Source organism: Rhamphochromis sp. 'chilingali', assembly GCF_963969265.1.
Source record: "Rhamphochromis sp. 'chilingali' genome assembly, chromosome: 17".
Classification (NCBI taxonomy): domain Eukaryota; kingdom Metazoa; phylum Chordata; class Actinopteri; order Cichliformes; family Cichlidae; genus Rhamphochromis; species Rhamphochromis sp. 'chilingali'.
Window position 1 is genome coordinate 22,024,842 of NC_137944.1, and position 17,472 is coordinate 22,042,313.

A 17,472-nucleotide genomic window follows, 5' to 3' on the forward strand; every position below is an offset into this window, starting at 1 on the left:
CAACTAACATAATTTGCATGTGTTCTTTGAAAGGAGGACCTGAATCTGTTTTTTGAGTGAGTGTAGGGATCATGAACTCATTTAGAGACAAACAGGGTAGATGTCACAGCGGCCTTTGTAGAATTGGTCAAAGAAAAGGCAAAAAACAAATGGCTACATCAGAGCACTAAGACTATTTCAGAGGTACACCGAAGGCATGAAGGAAAAAATAAAATCACTTATCGCTTTTGTATTTTGCCTGCCTGAGGTTATGTAAGATAAATTGGTGCTAGCTTTCGAATTGTTTCACCCTCAGGCAACCCTCCATGAGCCTGCACTGACAAGGGTACCATTCTCGCTCTGACTGTTTAGCACACAACCTCTGTGAAATTCTCACATGTGGAAAATGTAATTAAAGTAAATGGTGCATGAACTCTGTTTTAATGAACAGAAATCCAGGAAAAGATTTCCTAGCGTTTAGGGAGTTAATCAGTTAGTTCTGCATGATAATGAGAAGACAGTCTTAGAATAAACAGGCCCTAGCTCAGTTTTATATCTGTTTTAATTGGGCCAGTTGGGTCAGGGATGCTTGGGATCCAGGTGGGCAACAACTGTGAGGAAAAATGTATGGTGCGTGTCCCTACATTGTTTGCCGAGATGAGGCAAAGTAGTGGCAGGGATATTTGACTAAAGCTAAATAAATTCTTTGTGTCCTAGCTCTGTTGTTTAAATCAGTCCCTTCATTGTCAGAAATATTACCACGCTCCGCATGCATAGATGTCAGTTTCACCAACACAAGCTGTAAAATAAATTCTATTGCTTTTACACAAAGATGCGAAATTGCCCACAGTTGTTCTTTTGAGGTCTTGAAACCAAAAGAAACCTGCTCAGAGAGCAAAGGCAACACAGCTGAGTTGAAGTTCAATTTCCAAACGGATGGAAACAATCCGAGTGGCACAGGAGGAAGAGTGCTGGTAAGATGCAGTGGATGAGGAGGAGGACAAGAAGTAATTTCATATGCAATTCAAGCAACTTTGATAAACCCGATCTTTTTTTGTAGAATGGTAACAATGGAAGCGGGAGAATGAGTACAGCCCAGACACTGCAGACTCTCTATGGAAAAGGAAATTCATATCTTCTCTTAACAGCAAGAGGCTCACACAAAACAATGCCAGCAACTGAGAGATGCTGAAGATTGTGTCAATTTGAAGCCATTTCCCCACTGGACACGTCCTCTGACAGGGTGGACATGAAGCATCAGGTCAAAGACTGCACACAAAAAGTAATACAGGTGCAGAATTAATTTGTGTTTTTTAAAGTCTTATTTGGAGGACAAATATGTCATGCCGTGTTTTTTCTCCGTGACAGCCAAATAAGCCGTGATCGTATAGTGGTTAGTACTCTGCGTTGTGGCCGCAGCAACCCCGGTTCGAATCCGGGTCACGGCAGTTTTTCTCTCATTTCCCAAGAAAAGATAAAGAGTGCGCACTGCTGAAAGCAGGGGATGTTTGTATACTTTCTACTACTGCAGAGCACAATAAAAAATGTCATCCAAATGTTCGAAATGCACCCGTGAGCAGTGCAAAAGGGCGATCTTTGCTGACAGTAGCATTTCTTAATTGTGAATTCTTTTTTTATACCCGCTCGGTTCTGCTTGGGTTCGAGAGATGTAAATTTCATCAGCAGGCAGGCAGTGAGGGCAAGAATCTCACTAGAATCTGATGTAAGAGATTTTATACCGAAATGCACCAACTACGCATGCGCCCCAGGCAGTGGAAAGGACTTCAAAGAAGTAAAACAGGAATGACCTCTCTGCAGTGCCTATATAGACTATATAAAGGCTTGCGCAGTATCAAAAAAAATCTAGATTTGCCTTTCCTCTAGATTAAAAAAATAGTGCGAGATTTAGACTTTAACTTACATTTTCTCGCTTATTCTTGTAGATGTAGAAACACTATATGGACACTCAAATAGTTGATAGTGTTTAGCGCTATATAAGGAGCTAAACGAGAGAAAGAGGTTTTATGAAAGCAAGTTTTGGTTCAGTTGATTTTATTATTATGGAAATGTTACGTTCATTGGAAAGGACGAGCAGACTGATGCAGACACAACGGCATCATTTTTTTCTTGTAACTTTAATTATTGATGCACGTTAACATCCGTGAGCATTAATGAAAGATTGAAAGATTCTTATTAGTTTATGTGTTGAAACCCATGTATTGATTGCATTGTGAGTGGATGATAAGGTTCCCGAAAGTACCTCGGACAGTGGCAAGCCGTGATCGTATAGTGGTTAGTACTCTGCGTTGTGGCCGCAGCAACCCCGGTTCGAATCCGGGTCACGGCAATTCCTAAAGTCTCCAATGTCTGTTTTAGTTGCGTCCGCTATTACTCCTGCTTTATTGTCTGTGCGAAAGTTTTTTAGTTGTGTTAAAACTTTAATGGGCGTTAACGTTAGTACATCAATAATACGTGTGAAATATTAATACTAGAAGATTTGGGGGAAAAAATACACCAACTTGGTGTTAAGAGACCTTTAAAACACATTACTAGACAACTTAAAAGAATAAAAGGTCGACACTGAGACAGTGATACCCTTGAGCCAATTTCACAAAAAAGTACACAGCTAGGGATAAATATTTAACTAATTTCAGTGGACTATGTACTCTACATGAACACTACTTGTGTTAAAATGCACATCAGTTAGTGTAACTGTGGCCCTCGAAGCAGATGCTTTTAAAACACATTCTACAGTAATAGTTTGCAGAGAATGATTCAACATAGTCAAGAACTGAGTGAAAAACTTAAATTATCACCAGTTACTTGTGCCACTGTATCATAGAAATGTTGTTCAGTAAATGATAATTTCACACCACTGTTCTCTAACATCCTTAACATCATCAGCAGGAGTATTTTGTCAATGCCACATTTCTTTGCATCTTGGTTATGAAAAAAAGAAATGAGATGGATGTTCATCAATAAGGAATTCCGACTAGGTGGTAAATTCTGCAATGTAAAACAAAGACATCCAAACTTGTGAATGTCTTTTTTTTTTGTTTACCCTAGTAGATTTGATGTTTGGAAGTCATAATAATCTTGAATTTGAAGTGCACTTTTAGATTTTGAGAATAATGGCTAACATTTGTAATATCTGCCTTCAGGAAAAAGCTTTATACACATTTCCGAGAGTAGCTGGTTTATTCATGGGATGTGAAACTTCTGCATCTTAAAGGAAAACTTTTCATTTTCAAATTAACTTTCATAAATGAAAGTGGGTGGGTATAACTCATGAAAAAAAATTAAGATGTTGGATTAATGCACAAGGTATATTGTGCAAGGATCTACAAATGTAACATCTGTACGAGTATGTCTGTGAAGGTTCTCAGTCATCCAGGTCATCGTAGTCAAAGGAGCTTTGATTGATTGATTGAATCTTTATTTTGAACATGTTGAAAAAGTATAAAAAAAAAATAGAATTAAAAGAGACAAATGAACAAAGCAAACAAAAGGAAAACGAGCAACCACAACTCCAAATAACGTCCATGTTCAAAAAGGAGCAGGAAGAAGCATAAGCTTATTTAATCCCACCCCTTTTCCACTATCTAGTATCAATAGACTACAGAAATACCTCCTTGCAATTACATTATATGTTATGTGTAAATTTTTTTTTTTAATATATACACATATATGTTTCTATCTATCCATACATACGTATATACACACATACGCACATATACACATTTTCAATAACCCCATTAACACCTCAAGGATACACAACCTACAATTATATATATCCACAGGCTGTGAGGCTCCTGAACTCTCTGCCCCCCTCTCACGGACAATAACCATATCCAACTTCTTAATAGCAATGAACTGGTCTGCATTGGTGCATCATATCTTTATTCTCTTCCCCCTCCTGCCCCCCCCCCCCCTCTTTCTTAAATAGATAACTATCATATCTGATATCATATCTCACAGTACAATAATATTGAATGGGTTGCATTGTTGTATTTTGTCATGTTTCTCAGGTCTTTGTCTGAATTTCTACGAACATTATTGCTAAGGATTGTCTTATTGCATTGGAGTCACACTGGGTTAAATATGTACACTTGGGTTTTAAGGGGTATTTATTATTTTCTTCTTTTTTTTGGGTTGTATGGAAGCCCCAAACGCAATTTCATTGTTCTTGACAATGACAATAAATAAATAAATATTAAATACTAAATAGCAAAGAAAAGCGTCTGGACTTCTTTAAGTTACTTGAAGACGTTTCACTTCTCATCCGAGAAGCTTCTTCAGTTCTGAGGTCAAATGGTGGAGAGTCCCAGAAAGTCGCCTGACAGGGTTTGTAAAGTGGATGGACTGATGGGCAGTCAGTGAGCCAGGGCTCCAAGTGAGTACGTGTCTTTCAGCTTGCTTTTAAGAATGCAGCTCTTTACCATTGGACTCCCTGTTGTGGAACCAAAATTGCTGAGTGCAAGGATTTTTTAGCCATAAATAACTCATAACTGAAGACAAAACTACATAAGGTGCACCATGCAATGACCTCAAAGAACAGTAACACTGCATATTAACTTGGCAATAAGCTGCTGTTCATGGACTTTGCTCTTAGCTCTTTCTATAGCTTTGGGGCCACCAAAACTTAAAACAAAAACACATTGTTCTAACATTTAAACAAAAACAGTGATAACAGAAGTCAAAAAATAAAGGTACTAGTCAGAAATTCCTCTTTTTGGGCAACAAGTGAGTACAAGAAAGTGGGGTCGGAGATTCATCAGATACCCGGATGTTCAAGGTTACTCTCTCAGGCATTTAATAAAGACTTTAAGAATTTTAACTCTCATGAGTAAAACATATCAGTGCATGGAGCCAAAAATATTTTTCTTCCTTCAAAATATTTCTCAGACACCTGCAGTTTCCTATTTGACCATGGAGTAGTGAACTGTGGTTAGGGTTTTGTAACTAGAAAAGCACAATAAATAAATATCTGTAATAAAATGACAACTTTCCATGAAAGATCAAGATTCACTGAATACAAATTATGGAATTACATCAAATAAAATGATGATTTCTTGATTTTTTTTCCCCTTTAAATAAGTAGATAAATAATTTCAAACGAGATATTGATATTTATTCCCGCTCCAAGTGCGCCAGTGACGTCAAATCTCGCGGCATCACTTCCCCAAATCTCGCTGGAGAAACTAACAAGGAAGCGAATGGCGGAAATGTAGAGCCACCTCACGCTTTCAGTTAGTCATTTCTGGATATAGCTCTTTCTTTTCTTCTTAAAAGCAGAACCGAGCCCAGAGTCCAGCAGATGTCTTCAGGCGAAAGCACTACGCGGTTCTGAAGAAGCGATGCGGTCGCTTTGAGTCGCCTGACAGGGTTTGTAAAGTGGATGGACGGATGGGCAGTCAGTGAGCCAGCTGAGAGCGTCCTGTCACCGACAGCCTGCCAGTTTAAACACCGGTAATGTGTAACGTTAATATGGGGGGTTTACTTATTTTATGTGACTTAAAAGCCAAGTGAAACAGAATTCGTTCAGGATTAGCGTCACTAAAGCTGTGGGTTCAAGGTAGCACATCATCCCCACACAGAAAAAGCAAATGCAGATCCGACCATATGGGAAAAACTGACAGCAGGTGTACCATAGTTTGAGTTGGTTAAAGAGCTTCAGAGTGCCTGCAGCCTGAGCAGCAGACAGTTTGATGCTTTTACCATCAGTAAAAAAAAACAGGTGTGCGGGTGTTTACTGCAACTTGACGCAGAAGTAAACCAAACAATCTGTGGGAGACCTGAGTCTCCAGTGTGCTAACAATGATTCTGTTATTTAGATGTGTAGTACTATATATTTTTCCAGACAGTATCAGATCAGTTCACTACATCACCTGCCATTTAATCTCTCTAAATATGAGGGCCTCCTTTCATCCTGCTAATGACTTGTTTGTAGGGTTGCCAACTCCCTGAAAAATAAATAAGGGACACCTCACGGCCAGGGCTGGGCGACCCGATTGTCTTCACCCTTCCCAGTGTGAGGAATTTTTTTTAGCTCTTTTTTTTGGTGTGTGAAATTATTTTTTTAACCTTTTGACAAAGTGCGTCCCTTTTCAGCTCAATACTTTTGTTTCTAAATACGGAACGATTCTGTTTTTCAAGGGACGGTTGGCAACCCTACTTGTTTGTGTGGTACAACCGGGATAAAACTGGAAGAGCAAGTTTTGGCAACTGTTCCTGACCAGCTGTATCCCATATTCATTAAAACGATTGGCAAATAAACTCTTTATCTTAATTTATTTTTTCTTTCTAAGACTAATCTGAGACAAGTGACAAGTCAGGTGATTGAGACAATTGTCTGATCCCTAATTGGCGTTTAAAATTAGTTGAGTTTTGAGCTTCATACTTAAATCGAATGCAATGCCTCATTTGCAGACATATGGCCCTGCCGCTCAGTTAGCCGAGGGAGACGAGGAAACGACGCGAGCATCATGTTTCTGAAAACATCGTTCACCACCCTGATCGTGGGGGTGTTTGTGGTCTATGTGCTCCACACCTGCTGGGTGATGTACGGGATCGTGTACACCAAACCCTGCAACAACCCCAAAGGTGCCAACTGCATCACACCCTTCCTGGCTGGGAACCCCAAACTGCAGGTCAGTTGTGAGCAAGGATGGTCGCGCCGGTCATGCATGAGTCTGGTTTCTCTCTTTGATGCGGATGCCTGACATGTTCGTCTTTGTTCTTTAGCTGAGCATCTACACCACACTGCGGTCGAACGCAGAAGGAGGCCATACTCTGATCCACAAAGAGGAGAACTTTGATGTCAACAGCAAGTTTGAAAGGTTGGTTGTTTGGGGAGGGGTTAAGAGATTCACATTTATTATCTTAACGGAAGTAAAACCTATGAGATAAAAACAGACACTGAATTGAATGCACAGCCCCTTGTGGTATGACACGGTGTTACACGGAGATTTGATTGAAGCATTCTGAAAAATGGATTTCTTTTTTAAGTTCTGTTTTAAATTTCGTTTCTTTCTTTTCCATGTTTCCCACAGGACAATCAATGTCTCCCTACCTAAGAAAACCCGTAATAATGGAACTCTATACGCACTAATATTTGTCCATCAAGCTGCCCACGATCCGTGGCACGATCCACGACAAGTTCACTTGGTTGCTCAGCTCACCACGTACATGGTCCCTAAACCGCCTGAAATCTCTCTGATATCTGGGGAAGATAAAACAAAGGTACCATACTGTCTCTGCTACTGCTGAAAGTCAACACACAGAAAGTTAACAGCTATGTAGTTTTTCTTTAAAAAGATCCTCAGATATGCAGAAGAATTGTGCTGTTTTATCAAGCTTTAATCAGATCACTAAACTCCTATCCTGCCTTTGCACTCGCGCAGGGTCAGAAAGAAGGCCAGCAGAAGAAGCTGCATGATGCAGCGGCAGGGGGCGGAGCCAGAGCTGGAGCCACCTCTGTGTCAGACCATCCAGTTTCACACTGGCGCTCCCGCCTCACTGTCAACATTGTCGGCGACCACTTCCTCTTTGACAGAGAATACCTCCCAAATGATGTCCACAGATACCTCAGAGTGTAAGATGGCGGCTACACAAACGCAAACAGCACTATGAGAGGAAATAGATATCCAAGTTGTTGTTGTTGTTGTTGTTGTTTTTAAAGAAGAGGTTTAAAAGAGGTCCACAGTTTGGGAGCTCTAACCTAAGGCCCAGCCACTTTAATTTATTAGCCAAGACCTAGAAATAGCCAAAAGGGGTGTGGCATGTAAAGGGTTAAAAAGTGCCTATTCTAATCCAGGCAGTTGTTTTCTGATTCAGCCGCAACCGGTGAAGTGGGCCATGACCGATGCCGACATAAAGAGCATTTCAATAGTGGAGGCGAGAAAAAGAAAGGATGCTTTGAGCTGTACTAGCTGTACTTTTAATGGATTACAGGCTTGTCGTGACGATCAAAGAGTTTCATAAAATGTTTTATCTGTATGTGTTCCAGGTTTCAGAATGGGAAGAAGGTGGTGTATCTACCTCTGCTGTTTGTTGATGAGCTCAGCAACCGGGTCAAGGACCTCGTGGTAAGTTTTCGATTTTAAATAAATATTATGCAACAGACTGCAACTCCCTGTCAGGTAGTCCCAGTGGCAGATTTTCAAATGCAATGCTTTTTTTCTATTCATTGTATTTGCTCACGGAACCTGGTTAGAGGACAATGAGTTTATGAGGCCACAATAATGATGTGTTAGTGAATGCATGGCTGAGAAGCACGTTATAGGAAACGTTGAACATATTTTTTTTCCCATGTTTTTGTGTGTAGGAGATCAACAGTACCACTACAGAACTTCCTCTGATCATCTCCTACGACTCAATCTCTCTGGGCAGACTTCGATTCTGGATCCACATGCAAGACGCCGTTTACTCTCTGCAGCAGTTCGGTATGCTAATCTTCCTGCTTGCTTTACTTCACACGTTCACTGCAGCCCTGAACTTTTCTAGACATTACCTGATCGAGCATCCTGTGCGAACGCAAAGTTTGAAGTTCGCCTCCTACTATAAGTGATGTATGATTGCACAGTGCGGTGCATTTAGTCTATCTGCATCCTTCAGATCGAGCTTCAGCCAGGTTTCCTCATCATGTCTACACACCTAAATGCAGTGCGGTTTTCTGTATCTGTTTTTGCAGGGTTCACAGAGAAGGATGCTGATGAGATTAAAGGGATCTTCGTGGATACCAACCTGTATTTCCTGGCCCTGACTTTCTTTGTAGCTGCTTTCCACGTGAGTGTGGCTGCAGACTTTTAGAGTGTACTTTGAATCCTTAAGTGAGCTGTTCATTTTAGTTCACAGTAGGAAACGTTTTTATCATTACAAAATATCACATATAAGTAAAGCTTGGGGTAATAAGTCACCTAACTGGGTCATTTTAAGGTCAAATAAAGATGCCAGTCTTAACTCTGAATGCTCTTTCAGCTCCTCTTTGACTTCCTGGCCTTCAAAAATGACATCAGCTTCTGGAAGCAGAAGAAAAGTATGGTGGGAATGTCCAGCAAAGCAGGTTTGTTAGCTTCACGGCACTGTTTCACCTTCTCACCAAACCCCTTCAAAATCCAGTTTATACAGTTTATATGGGCATAAAGAATCACCATGAATACATTTGTGGTTAGTGGCTAAATAAACTGCTCCTAGTAGAGTGTGAATGTCACCCTGTAATAAGGCTTTGACAAATGTGCAGAACAGGTGAATCTACAATATTTTTTTCATATTCTGAATCTGCTGGTTGGCCAGCAATATTTCACCCACAAGGATTATAAGAGAGAGCGCTTGTACCTTAATAGTTTTTGAATCATTTTGGCTTTGCAGTGACAGATCCACAGAACCGGCACTGTGGGACCTCTGATTTATGGGTTTTTAGAGAAGTGGCAGCTGAGAAAAAACAACAAAAAACACAGTGTAACTATATAACCCTACAAATGTTTCCCAGTGTTGTAAGATTACACAAAAGGCTTTTAAAACATGTGGGATAAAGTGTTATCAAGAGACTCGAGCTGAACCAAATGATCGGTCATCAGTGTCAGTTTGGGAGAGCCATTTACTATCTCACATTTTCTGTTGTTTGCTTCTATTTCAGTGCTGTGGCGCTGTTTCAGTACCATAGTGATTTTCCTCTATTTGCTTGACGAGCAGACCAGTCTGCTTGTCCTCATACCTGCAGGGATCGGCTCTATGATTGAAGTAAACACACGCGCGCAATTAAAAATGAATTTAAACACACACAAAATGACCATTTATTCCCACTTCAGATTTGATTAAAAGGTGATTACGTGATCTGTAATATGTAATAATGTTTCTTTTCTTTTTTTTTTTTAAGGTTTGGAAAGTGAAGAAAGCCTTTAAGATTCAAGTTTTCTGGAAAGGAGGCAAACCCACATTCCTGGTATGTGTGCATGTGTCTTTATCTGTAATCTTTTTTTTCTGTTATCAGCCACGTATCTACGTCTTTGTTGGTATAGACTGGGCCTTTGGGAGGTGGCTACACAATTATACACACGAAATTGAGCATGCCTGCTTTAAAATGCTGTGCAGTACACAGTGTTGTATAAAAGTCTTTAGCAACTCTTTAGCTGCACTTGGATTTTTTATTTATTTTTTTTAAGGCTTGAGGAACAGTTCTCCAGGCTTTTTGGAGCTCTTTGAAAGTTTGGACTTTGGCTACTTTTCCACTAATTTTCAGTCCAGCCCAAACCTGAACCTGAACATTTCAGAAGGGGGGAAAAAACATTTTCAGATGAATCTTAATTTGTTTTTAACACTGAGCTCAACGATCATTCAAGCATGCAAAAGACACCTCAGAGGATGAACCAGTTTTGTGGACGCATAACAGACAACTTGGCAAAGAAGCAATTTAAATTTTAATCTTTAGGTGCTTTCTTACTAGCAGCATGTTGCAAAAACATGTCATTTGTTGTCATGTCTTTAGCCGAATATACAAAACACCACAAGCACAGTTTAACATAATCTCAACTAAATTTGTATTTTTGCACCAACAAGGTGATTCCCAAAGTGCTATAAGCCAGAAGCTTGGCATATCAGGGATAGCTCAGTAGGTAAAGTGGTCGCCCCATGATCGGAAGGTCGGCGGTTCGAATCCACTTAACGGCTACCCTGAGGTACCCCTGAGCAAGGTACCGTCCCTACACACTGCTCCCCGGGCGCCTGCTTAGTGGGCTGCCCACTGCTTCACTGAGTGAATGGGTCAAATGCAGAGAAAAACAAGTAATTTCCCCATGGGGATCAATAAAGTATCCATTATTATTATTATTATTATTATCTCAGCATGGTGTGCAGTGTCTTTAAAGAACTTGAGGAAACTGACCAAATGAAAGGCAAAAGAAGGTGGAGCAGACCTAAAAATTATGTACCTACAGTTGCTGTCAAGAAGCCAGTTTTAAGGGAACTTGGGAGAAAAGGTCTTGAGGTGTGATGAATCCAAATCGCAAATTTCTGGTTATTTGCTGAGGATGTCAGGAGATGGGCACAACATTGAGTGTCAGTTAAGAGCTTTAAATGTCTTTCCAGAAGCCTGGATCTGAAAACTACTTAAAGAAATTATGAGAAATCTTGCCTAAGAGTTCAGGCTATGTTAAAGAATAAAGGTGGTCATACCTGTACATTCTGTTTTTTGCCTTATACACTGTAATTCCATATGTTTAAATAGATATTTAAATAAAAGTACAACATATACGCATCCAGTTATTTCCTATGCCAGGAAGGCTCTGGGTTAAGGAGTAGAGACCAGTCTTACACAGCCTGTGCTAGAACATCCGACTCACTCTTAAATTATCTGACATGTTGACTCAAAGTACCATTTTTCTCTAACTGCTGCTTTTTTATCTGCTGGTTTTATTCTCTTATGGTGCTTTCTGCTGTAATAATATTTGTATTCAATTAAATTACTGTCCTTTGACAAAGCACAGAGCAGATAATGGAACTTTAGCCATGTTAATAAATAAAAAAGATAAATGTTCATGCAGCATTCTAGGCATGATAATACATGCTTAATAGAAAACACGACAATCCTTTCTTATAAATGTAAAACGCTACATCGAGGCGCTTGAGTTTATAATTGTCCTTGTCGGCATTTTTCCTTAATTTCTGCAGCACTGACCGCAACTGTCGAGATTTTTAAAATGTGAGTGAAAACACGTGTCGAGTGTGCTAATGAGTGTTTTTGTTCTGTTACAGTTTGGAAAGTTAGATGAATCTGAGAGGAGAACAGAAGAATATGATACCCTGGTAGGGCACAAGACAATTAATTATCAGTTGTTTCTTTGAGATATGAGCACTTACGCTGATTGCCTCTTTCTTTATTTTTCTGTAGGCCATGAAGTATCTCTCATACCTCCTTTACCCACTGTGTATCGGAGGGGCAGTGTATGCACTAATATTTTTACGATATAAGAGGTAGGAGTCTGCGTATGTGTAAGTAACAATAACGGGATACTGATTGACTCAGTCTGACAGGTCATCACTCATTTTGATTGTGTATCTTTCTGTTGTAGTTGGTACTCGTGGCTGATTAACAGCTTGGTGAACGGTAAGGTGCTCTATACTCTTAGCACACACACAAAATACTTCTGTCCATAACAGTCATAATAAATTCTCGTGTGTTTTTCTTCACTTTATAGGTGTTTATGCATTCGGGTTCCTCTTCATGCTTCCTCAGCTATTTGTCAACTATAAGGTTAGTTTTACTTTGAAGTTACTGATTCACAAAAATCAGTAACCCACGCAATCTGTGTAATAAATGCACACATTACAACCTAACAATAAAATGCCACAGTGTGCAAACTGCAGTTTATTTACCATAACAAAACAGCACAGTAGTCATGACTGATTATTCAGCTCTGTTCTTTATTTAACAGCTGAAGTCTGTTGCCCACTTGCCCTGGAAAGCCTTCACGTATAAGGTAAAAAATAAATTTCCTGTTGTTTTCTGAGTGGTTTAGCAAATGGATGGTAAGGCCTCAGTAACACAGGCTGAGAGACTGATTGGTAACCTAAGGAAAAATGCGTGTTCTGCGAGTGGTTGCTGGCAGTCACTAGATAAAATCGGCCACAAAGAGGGTGCTGCAAAAATCCCGTTTTAATGGTTTTGATCTCAAGGCGGATGGCACGGTCGCCTGTAGTTTGCACGGAAGATGTCCACTTGTCTGCACGCACTTGCCAACTTCTCTCCGAAGGGTCGCGAAACTGTGACGTAAATAGAAACCGAGGCAATTTGCCTAAAAGAAATAAGTGAACTTTTGGAATGCTGTTGTTTGCAGCACTTTTATTTTGAAGGAGAATATTCTGCATTTCCAGTTTGCATCATGTTTTTTACTATCGTGCTCACTGAGTAGATTGCAATCAAGCAGTGTTTACAGACGAGTCGGCTTTCTCAATTCAAACTGGATGATCGTAGTATTATACCGGCAATCACAAGGAGATTTTTTTTCTTTTTCTTTTTTGGTGCAGCACCCTCTTTCACTTGTCAACCAGTCCAAGAATGCACATATTTCCCTAGCAACCAGAGATTGCCGGGGAGTGACTGACTGGTCTCTAAGCCGGTGTGACTGAGGCCTACATCTTTCATACTGTTTTTACAGCTTTTAACTTTCCATATAATAATGTTGGTCAGTGATTTAATTACTAAAGCACTCTCACTTCTAAATTTGAAAGAAAGTGTATCTATTATTTTTTTTAATGTTCAAGAGCCGATGTAATTTGTCAGAATAACTGATCACCCCTACAAACAATGACTACTTTATTTTTTATCTATCTTTTGAGAATGTTCATGGACTTCTTTCATGTTAACAGGCATTCAATACCTTCATCGATGACGTGTTTGCCTTCATCATCACCATGCCAACGTCTCACAGACTGGCCTGTTTCAGAGATGATGTGGTGTTTCTCATCTACCTTTACCAGAGATGGTACATGCACACTACATTACACGTAGCACATTTGTTAAAAACGTGCACATTTTTTGAGAGTTAAAACTCTCCGTTTCTTTCACCAGGCTCTACCCTGTGGACAAAACAAGAGTAAACGAATATGGAGTGTCGTACGATGAAAAACCCAAAGGGAAGAGTCACTAGACTCGGAGGAATTTGCTTTTATGATCTGGAATCTGTGGGTATTGTCTTGTTTCCACTGGTGTCCACTCATCTTTATCAACCGGAATGAGTTTAATGGTCAGGGGGACATTTTTTGTTGTATATGTTCCAGGCACATAAATGTGCTTATGGTTCGGACTTTTTCCACCCTGTTAAAAATTGTTAAAAGGGCAATATCATCTTCTGCTTTGTCTGACAGTCTGACGAGGCCTTCTTGTTTTGTTTTGGGGTTTTTTTTGGTGGGGCGGGGGTTAGTTACAGTGTGTGTGATGGGACACAGTGACAGTGTGTTTTTATTTTTCCAGAGTTTTAAATGCACAAAGGAATCTTTATAATTCTTAACAATGCTACGCTCGTGTTTTGAACAAGTTGGATTCAGCCTGCTCCGACAGCTGGCAGATGTAGTATATCTACGAGCTGCAGAGAAAGAGCTGCTTTGCTCATCTGAGAGCTTTATTCAGTAAGAAGACATAATCCAGTGGCTTGTTGTATACCTACCAGATAAGACAGCCTTCAAGTAAAATCATGATAGCTGTGTGATGGCAGGGATAGAAAGACTGTGCTGTGACAAAAAAGGAGGGAGTGTGGCAAAGGTGAAGCATTCTGACTGATGTTTCAGGCAGCTCAATAATATTGTTCCAGACAGTCTCAGAAAAATCAGGCTGTAGTCATAATTGCAGCTTTTGTGCTTAAGTGGCCACTATTTCTAAATTCGTAGCTGGTGTTGATGGTAATTGGAATAAAAATATGAAAGCTGCAATAAGCAAAGGTAAGCCATACAGAAACTAAAAATGATATATTGTTAGCTCTGTTGAATATGTAAATTATCAGAAAATATGTTCATTATTTTTAAGCATTTCTCAATAACTTGGCAATCTGGCTCTTTAAAAAAAAAAAAACTGTACAAAATTATATCCAAAATGATCATGTGCATACAGTTGGCATTTGTTAGTTCTGTGACAAAGAACGGTCATGTTTAATGCTACAGTCACACTAGGGAAAACAGTAGTTGGAGGCCACGGCATGACCAAACCATTCTGCCGGTGTTCTGTAAACTTGTAAGTCAAAGTGACTTTAGTGCAAGACGGCGACGAAATGGCAGTAAGGCCAATAAGACAGTCTGCTATCAGTTTGCAACTGAATAGGATCCAGTTGGCAATTACATGCAATCTGCTTATGAAGAGATCTGTTGATATCTGTTACAAATTCACATTAAACCCTAGCATTCAGAGTCCGGCAAGTGTAAAATGGGAATTCCTCCATGAATAGTGATGTAGTTGATGTAAAGTATTCACATTTTTGTTGTCTTTTTTTTTTTTTTTTTCTCCTAGTTACAAGAAAGTCGCTGTCCTGCTTTTACTCTAGTGTGACTGAGCTGTAAAGAGGACCTGTTATGCTCGTTTTCTATTACACACACTGTTATGATGTAAATGTTCATAGTAAGAGATAATTAGATACACACATTTGAACGTAATCTCCGAATGGGAGAAATGAAACACCAAAAGCATAACAAAACGGTTTACGGGACTTTTTTTCTACTTCCTTATTAATATGATGATATCAGCTTATCAAGAAGATATGCAGACCTGTATACATAAATTGACGGTGATTAAGTTTGCTTCCAGTAGCTTACTTTTGCTTCCGCAAAGCAAACAAAGTTGCCAAAATAATAAAATAATAAAATACAACGTTATGCATGACAGAGAGGGCAGCCTTAAAGAGGGAGCAGCTTAAATAGCTTATTTCACACAATGTAAAATTTCAAATCGACATAAGTATGCTTTTAAAATGAGAATAAACTGTAACATTTGAGGGCAAAATCAAAGAAAATGGGATTTAAAACGTAAACGTTTAGAAATCCAAATTGGAAAAGTGATGCATTTGAATGCATCACTTTTCAGTTCTGCTGAAGAAGCGCGGATTGTTACACAATTCCGTTTATTTGCCAGTAGATGGCAGGAGAATTTCACTAGAGGCAGAGGAGAAAGTTGTGATCTGTTGCCATGGAGAGAAGATTAATTGCCCAAGACATTCCAGACACTTAAGCTTGAAAGTTCCACAATCTGTGAAGTTGAGTTCTGTATGTTTTGTGTCTCTGTAAATGGTACTGACTGCTTCATGACATTGTACCACTGACAGTCCTACTGTCTTTTCCATCCATCCATCCATCCATCTTCTTTTTTTTTTTTTTTTTTTTTCTTTTTTTTACATAACTGGGCCAAGAAAATCTGCTAGTGCCAAATGTGAGAATGAATAATGTTACCATTGTACGTTCACAATGGATGGTACATCGGATCTTTTGAATAAACACTGACATTGTGAGAGAGATGATGACGGAAATCTTTAAACAAAGTATTATTACACTGAGTTTATGCAATCAAAATTTGATTTATTTTTTTTTTTAAGACTTTAATTGAAATAATGTACTTAACATTCAGATATCATGATATATTAGGTCTGTATATAAAGGTTCTGCACAGGATTTATGTTTCTTAAAAATAGTTGGCAGAGATTTGCCTTTAAATTGTTTTACTTATTGTAATGTTTGTGTTTTTTGATTGAGATGAAATTAAAAAATAACTGACAAAATGTTACATGTAGTTGGTATGTTACTATTGCTGGGGTAAACTGTTCAGTGGAAATGTTGCTCAGAGATAACCTGAGTAATGCAGAGATAATTTCATTTGTTAAGGGAAAAATCTAGCAAAACCTATCTGGCGTGATGTAAAAAAGTAATCTCTCACTCACTCACTCACTCACACTAAATCGTGCAGTGACTTTGGTTAGATAATCGAGGCCTAATTACTACAAGATCTGTTGGATCAAGAAATTACTCTAACAGAATCTGTCTGACAGTGAAGTATACATCAAATCATGTCACGATCTAAAGAAACTCAAGAGCAGCAGAGAACAAAAGTTGGGCATCTATCAGTCTTACTAAGCCATTTCTAAAGCTTTGGGACTCCAGTGTACCACACTGAGAGCCTTTATCCACAAATGGAGAAATCTTGAAACAGTGGTGAACCCTCCCAGGAGTGGTCGCCCTACCAAAATGACTTAAAGATCACATCAAGAGAGGAAGAAGGACTAATGAACTGCCAGCCTCACTTGCACAATTAAGGTCAGAGTTCATAATTTAACAGTAACAAAAGAGACTTGGCAAAAATGGCATCCATGAGGAAGTTCCAAGGTAAAAACCACTGTTGACCAAAAAGAACAGAGTATCAGTCACATTTGGCAAAAAAGAAAACAACTTGATGATTCTAAGACCTTAGGGAAAATATTCTGTAGACTGATGAGGTTTTTTGGAAGCTTTCAGAACCACTACACCTGTCATAAAACTAACACAGCTTTTCTGAAAAATGGCATACCAGTAGTAAAACATGGTGGTGGTAGTATGATGTTCTGGAGCTGCTTTGTTGCTTCAGGACCAGGAAAACTTGCTGTAATTGATGGATGTCCAGCCATCGATTCATGGCCTAAAGCTCAATCACACAACCACCACAATCAAAAAGAGTGCACAAACCTTGCAGGAGAGGAAAAGGCAGTACAGCTCTCTGCAATGTGGTACACTGCTGCTGTAAGGTCTCTGAGTGTAGTTAAGTGTTTCTATAAATACAGTACTCCTGCATTCCTCCGCAATTTACACATACACCAAGATGGTCTTTTTTTTTTCCAATATATTTTTATTGATTTTATAATTGAGCAGTATACAACAATCACCTTCAAAAGAACACAATAGAAGGTGGACGGTAAGTCAACAAGGTGGTAATACAGCATACATAAATGTTAAGACAGAGTATATTTCACTTAAGTTTATCCATCAGGC

At 39.2% G+C, this 17,472-nt stretch overlaps 1 protein-coding gene and 1 long non-coding RNA gene across 3 annotated transcripts in view; one reads left to right on the plus strand and one right to left on the minus strand.

Annotated features, from left to right (window-relative positions):
• The window catches only part of LOC308384407, a 373,851-nt gene extending 372,424 nt beyond the window's left edge, over positions 1-1,427 (minus strand). For both annotated transcript variants that reach the window (XR_013969320.1, XR_013969321.1), the window contains exon 1: positions 1,394-1,427. This is a non-coding gene — a long non-coding RNA (uncharacterized lncRNA). The remainder of the gene's footprint in view (positions 1-1,393) is intronic.
• A 3,752-nt stretch (positions 1,428-5,179) lies between these two features.
• Positions 5,180-15,841, plus strand: clptm1l (CLPTM1 like). The gene is made up of 18 exons (XM_080863431.1): positions 5,180-5,448; positions 6,409-6,629; positions 6,724-6,818; positions 7,032-7,221; positions 7,383-7,573; positions 7,988-8,066; positions 8,306-8,423; positions 8,672-8,766; positions 8,959-9,043; positions 9,617-9,720; positions 9,857-9,922; positions 11,731-11,781; positions 11,867-11,949; positions 12,048-12,082; positions 12,174-12,229; positions 12,411-12,455; positions 13,345-13,460; positions 13,547-15,841. The coding sequence occupies exons 2-18, from the start codon at positions 6,465-6,467 to the stop codon at positions 13,623-13,625; spliced, it is 1,653 nt and encodes a 550-aa protein (XP_080719557.1). The 5' UTR covers positions 5,180-5,448; positions 6,409-6,464; the 3' UTR covers positions 13,626-15,841.
• The last annotated feature ends 1,631 nt before the right edge of the window (positions 15,842-17,472 follow it).

What these genes read in the sequence shown, in the direction of transcription:
- clptm1l (XM_080863431.1), top strand. Translation starts at nt 6,465, where the DNA reads ATGTTTCTGAAAACATCGTTCACCACCCTGATCGTGGGGGTGTTTGTG. An exon ending in GTCAACAGCAAGTTTGAAAG is followed by an intron (nt 6,819 to 7,031) that starts GTTGGTTGTTTG and finishes TGTTTCCCACAG; the next exon opens with GACAATCAATGTCTCCCTAC. An exon ending in GGGAATGTCCAGCAAAGCAG is followed by an intron (nt 9,044 to 9,616) that starts GTTTGTTAGCTT and finishes CTTCTATTTCAG; the next exon opens with TGCTGTGGCGCTGTTTCAGT.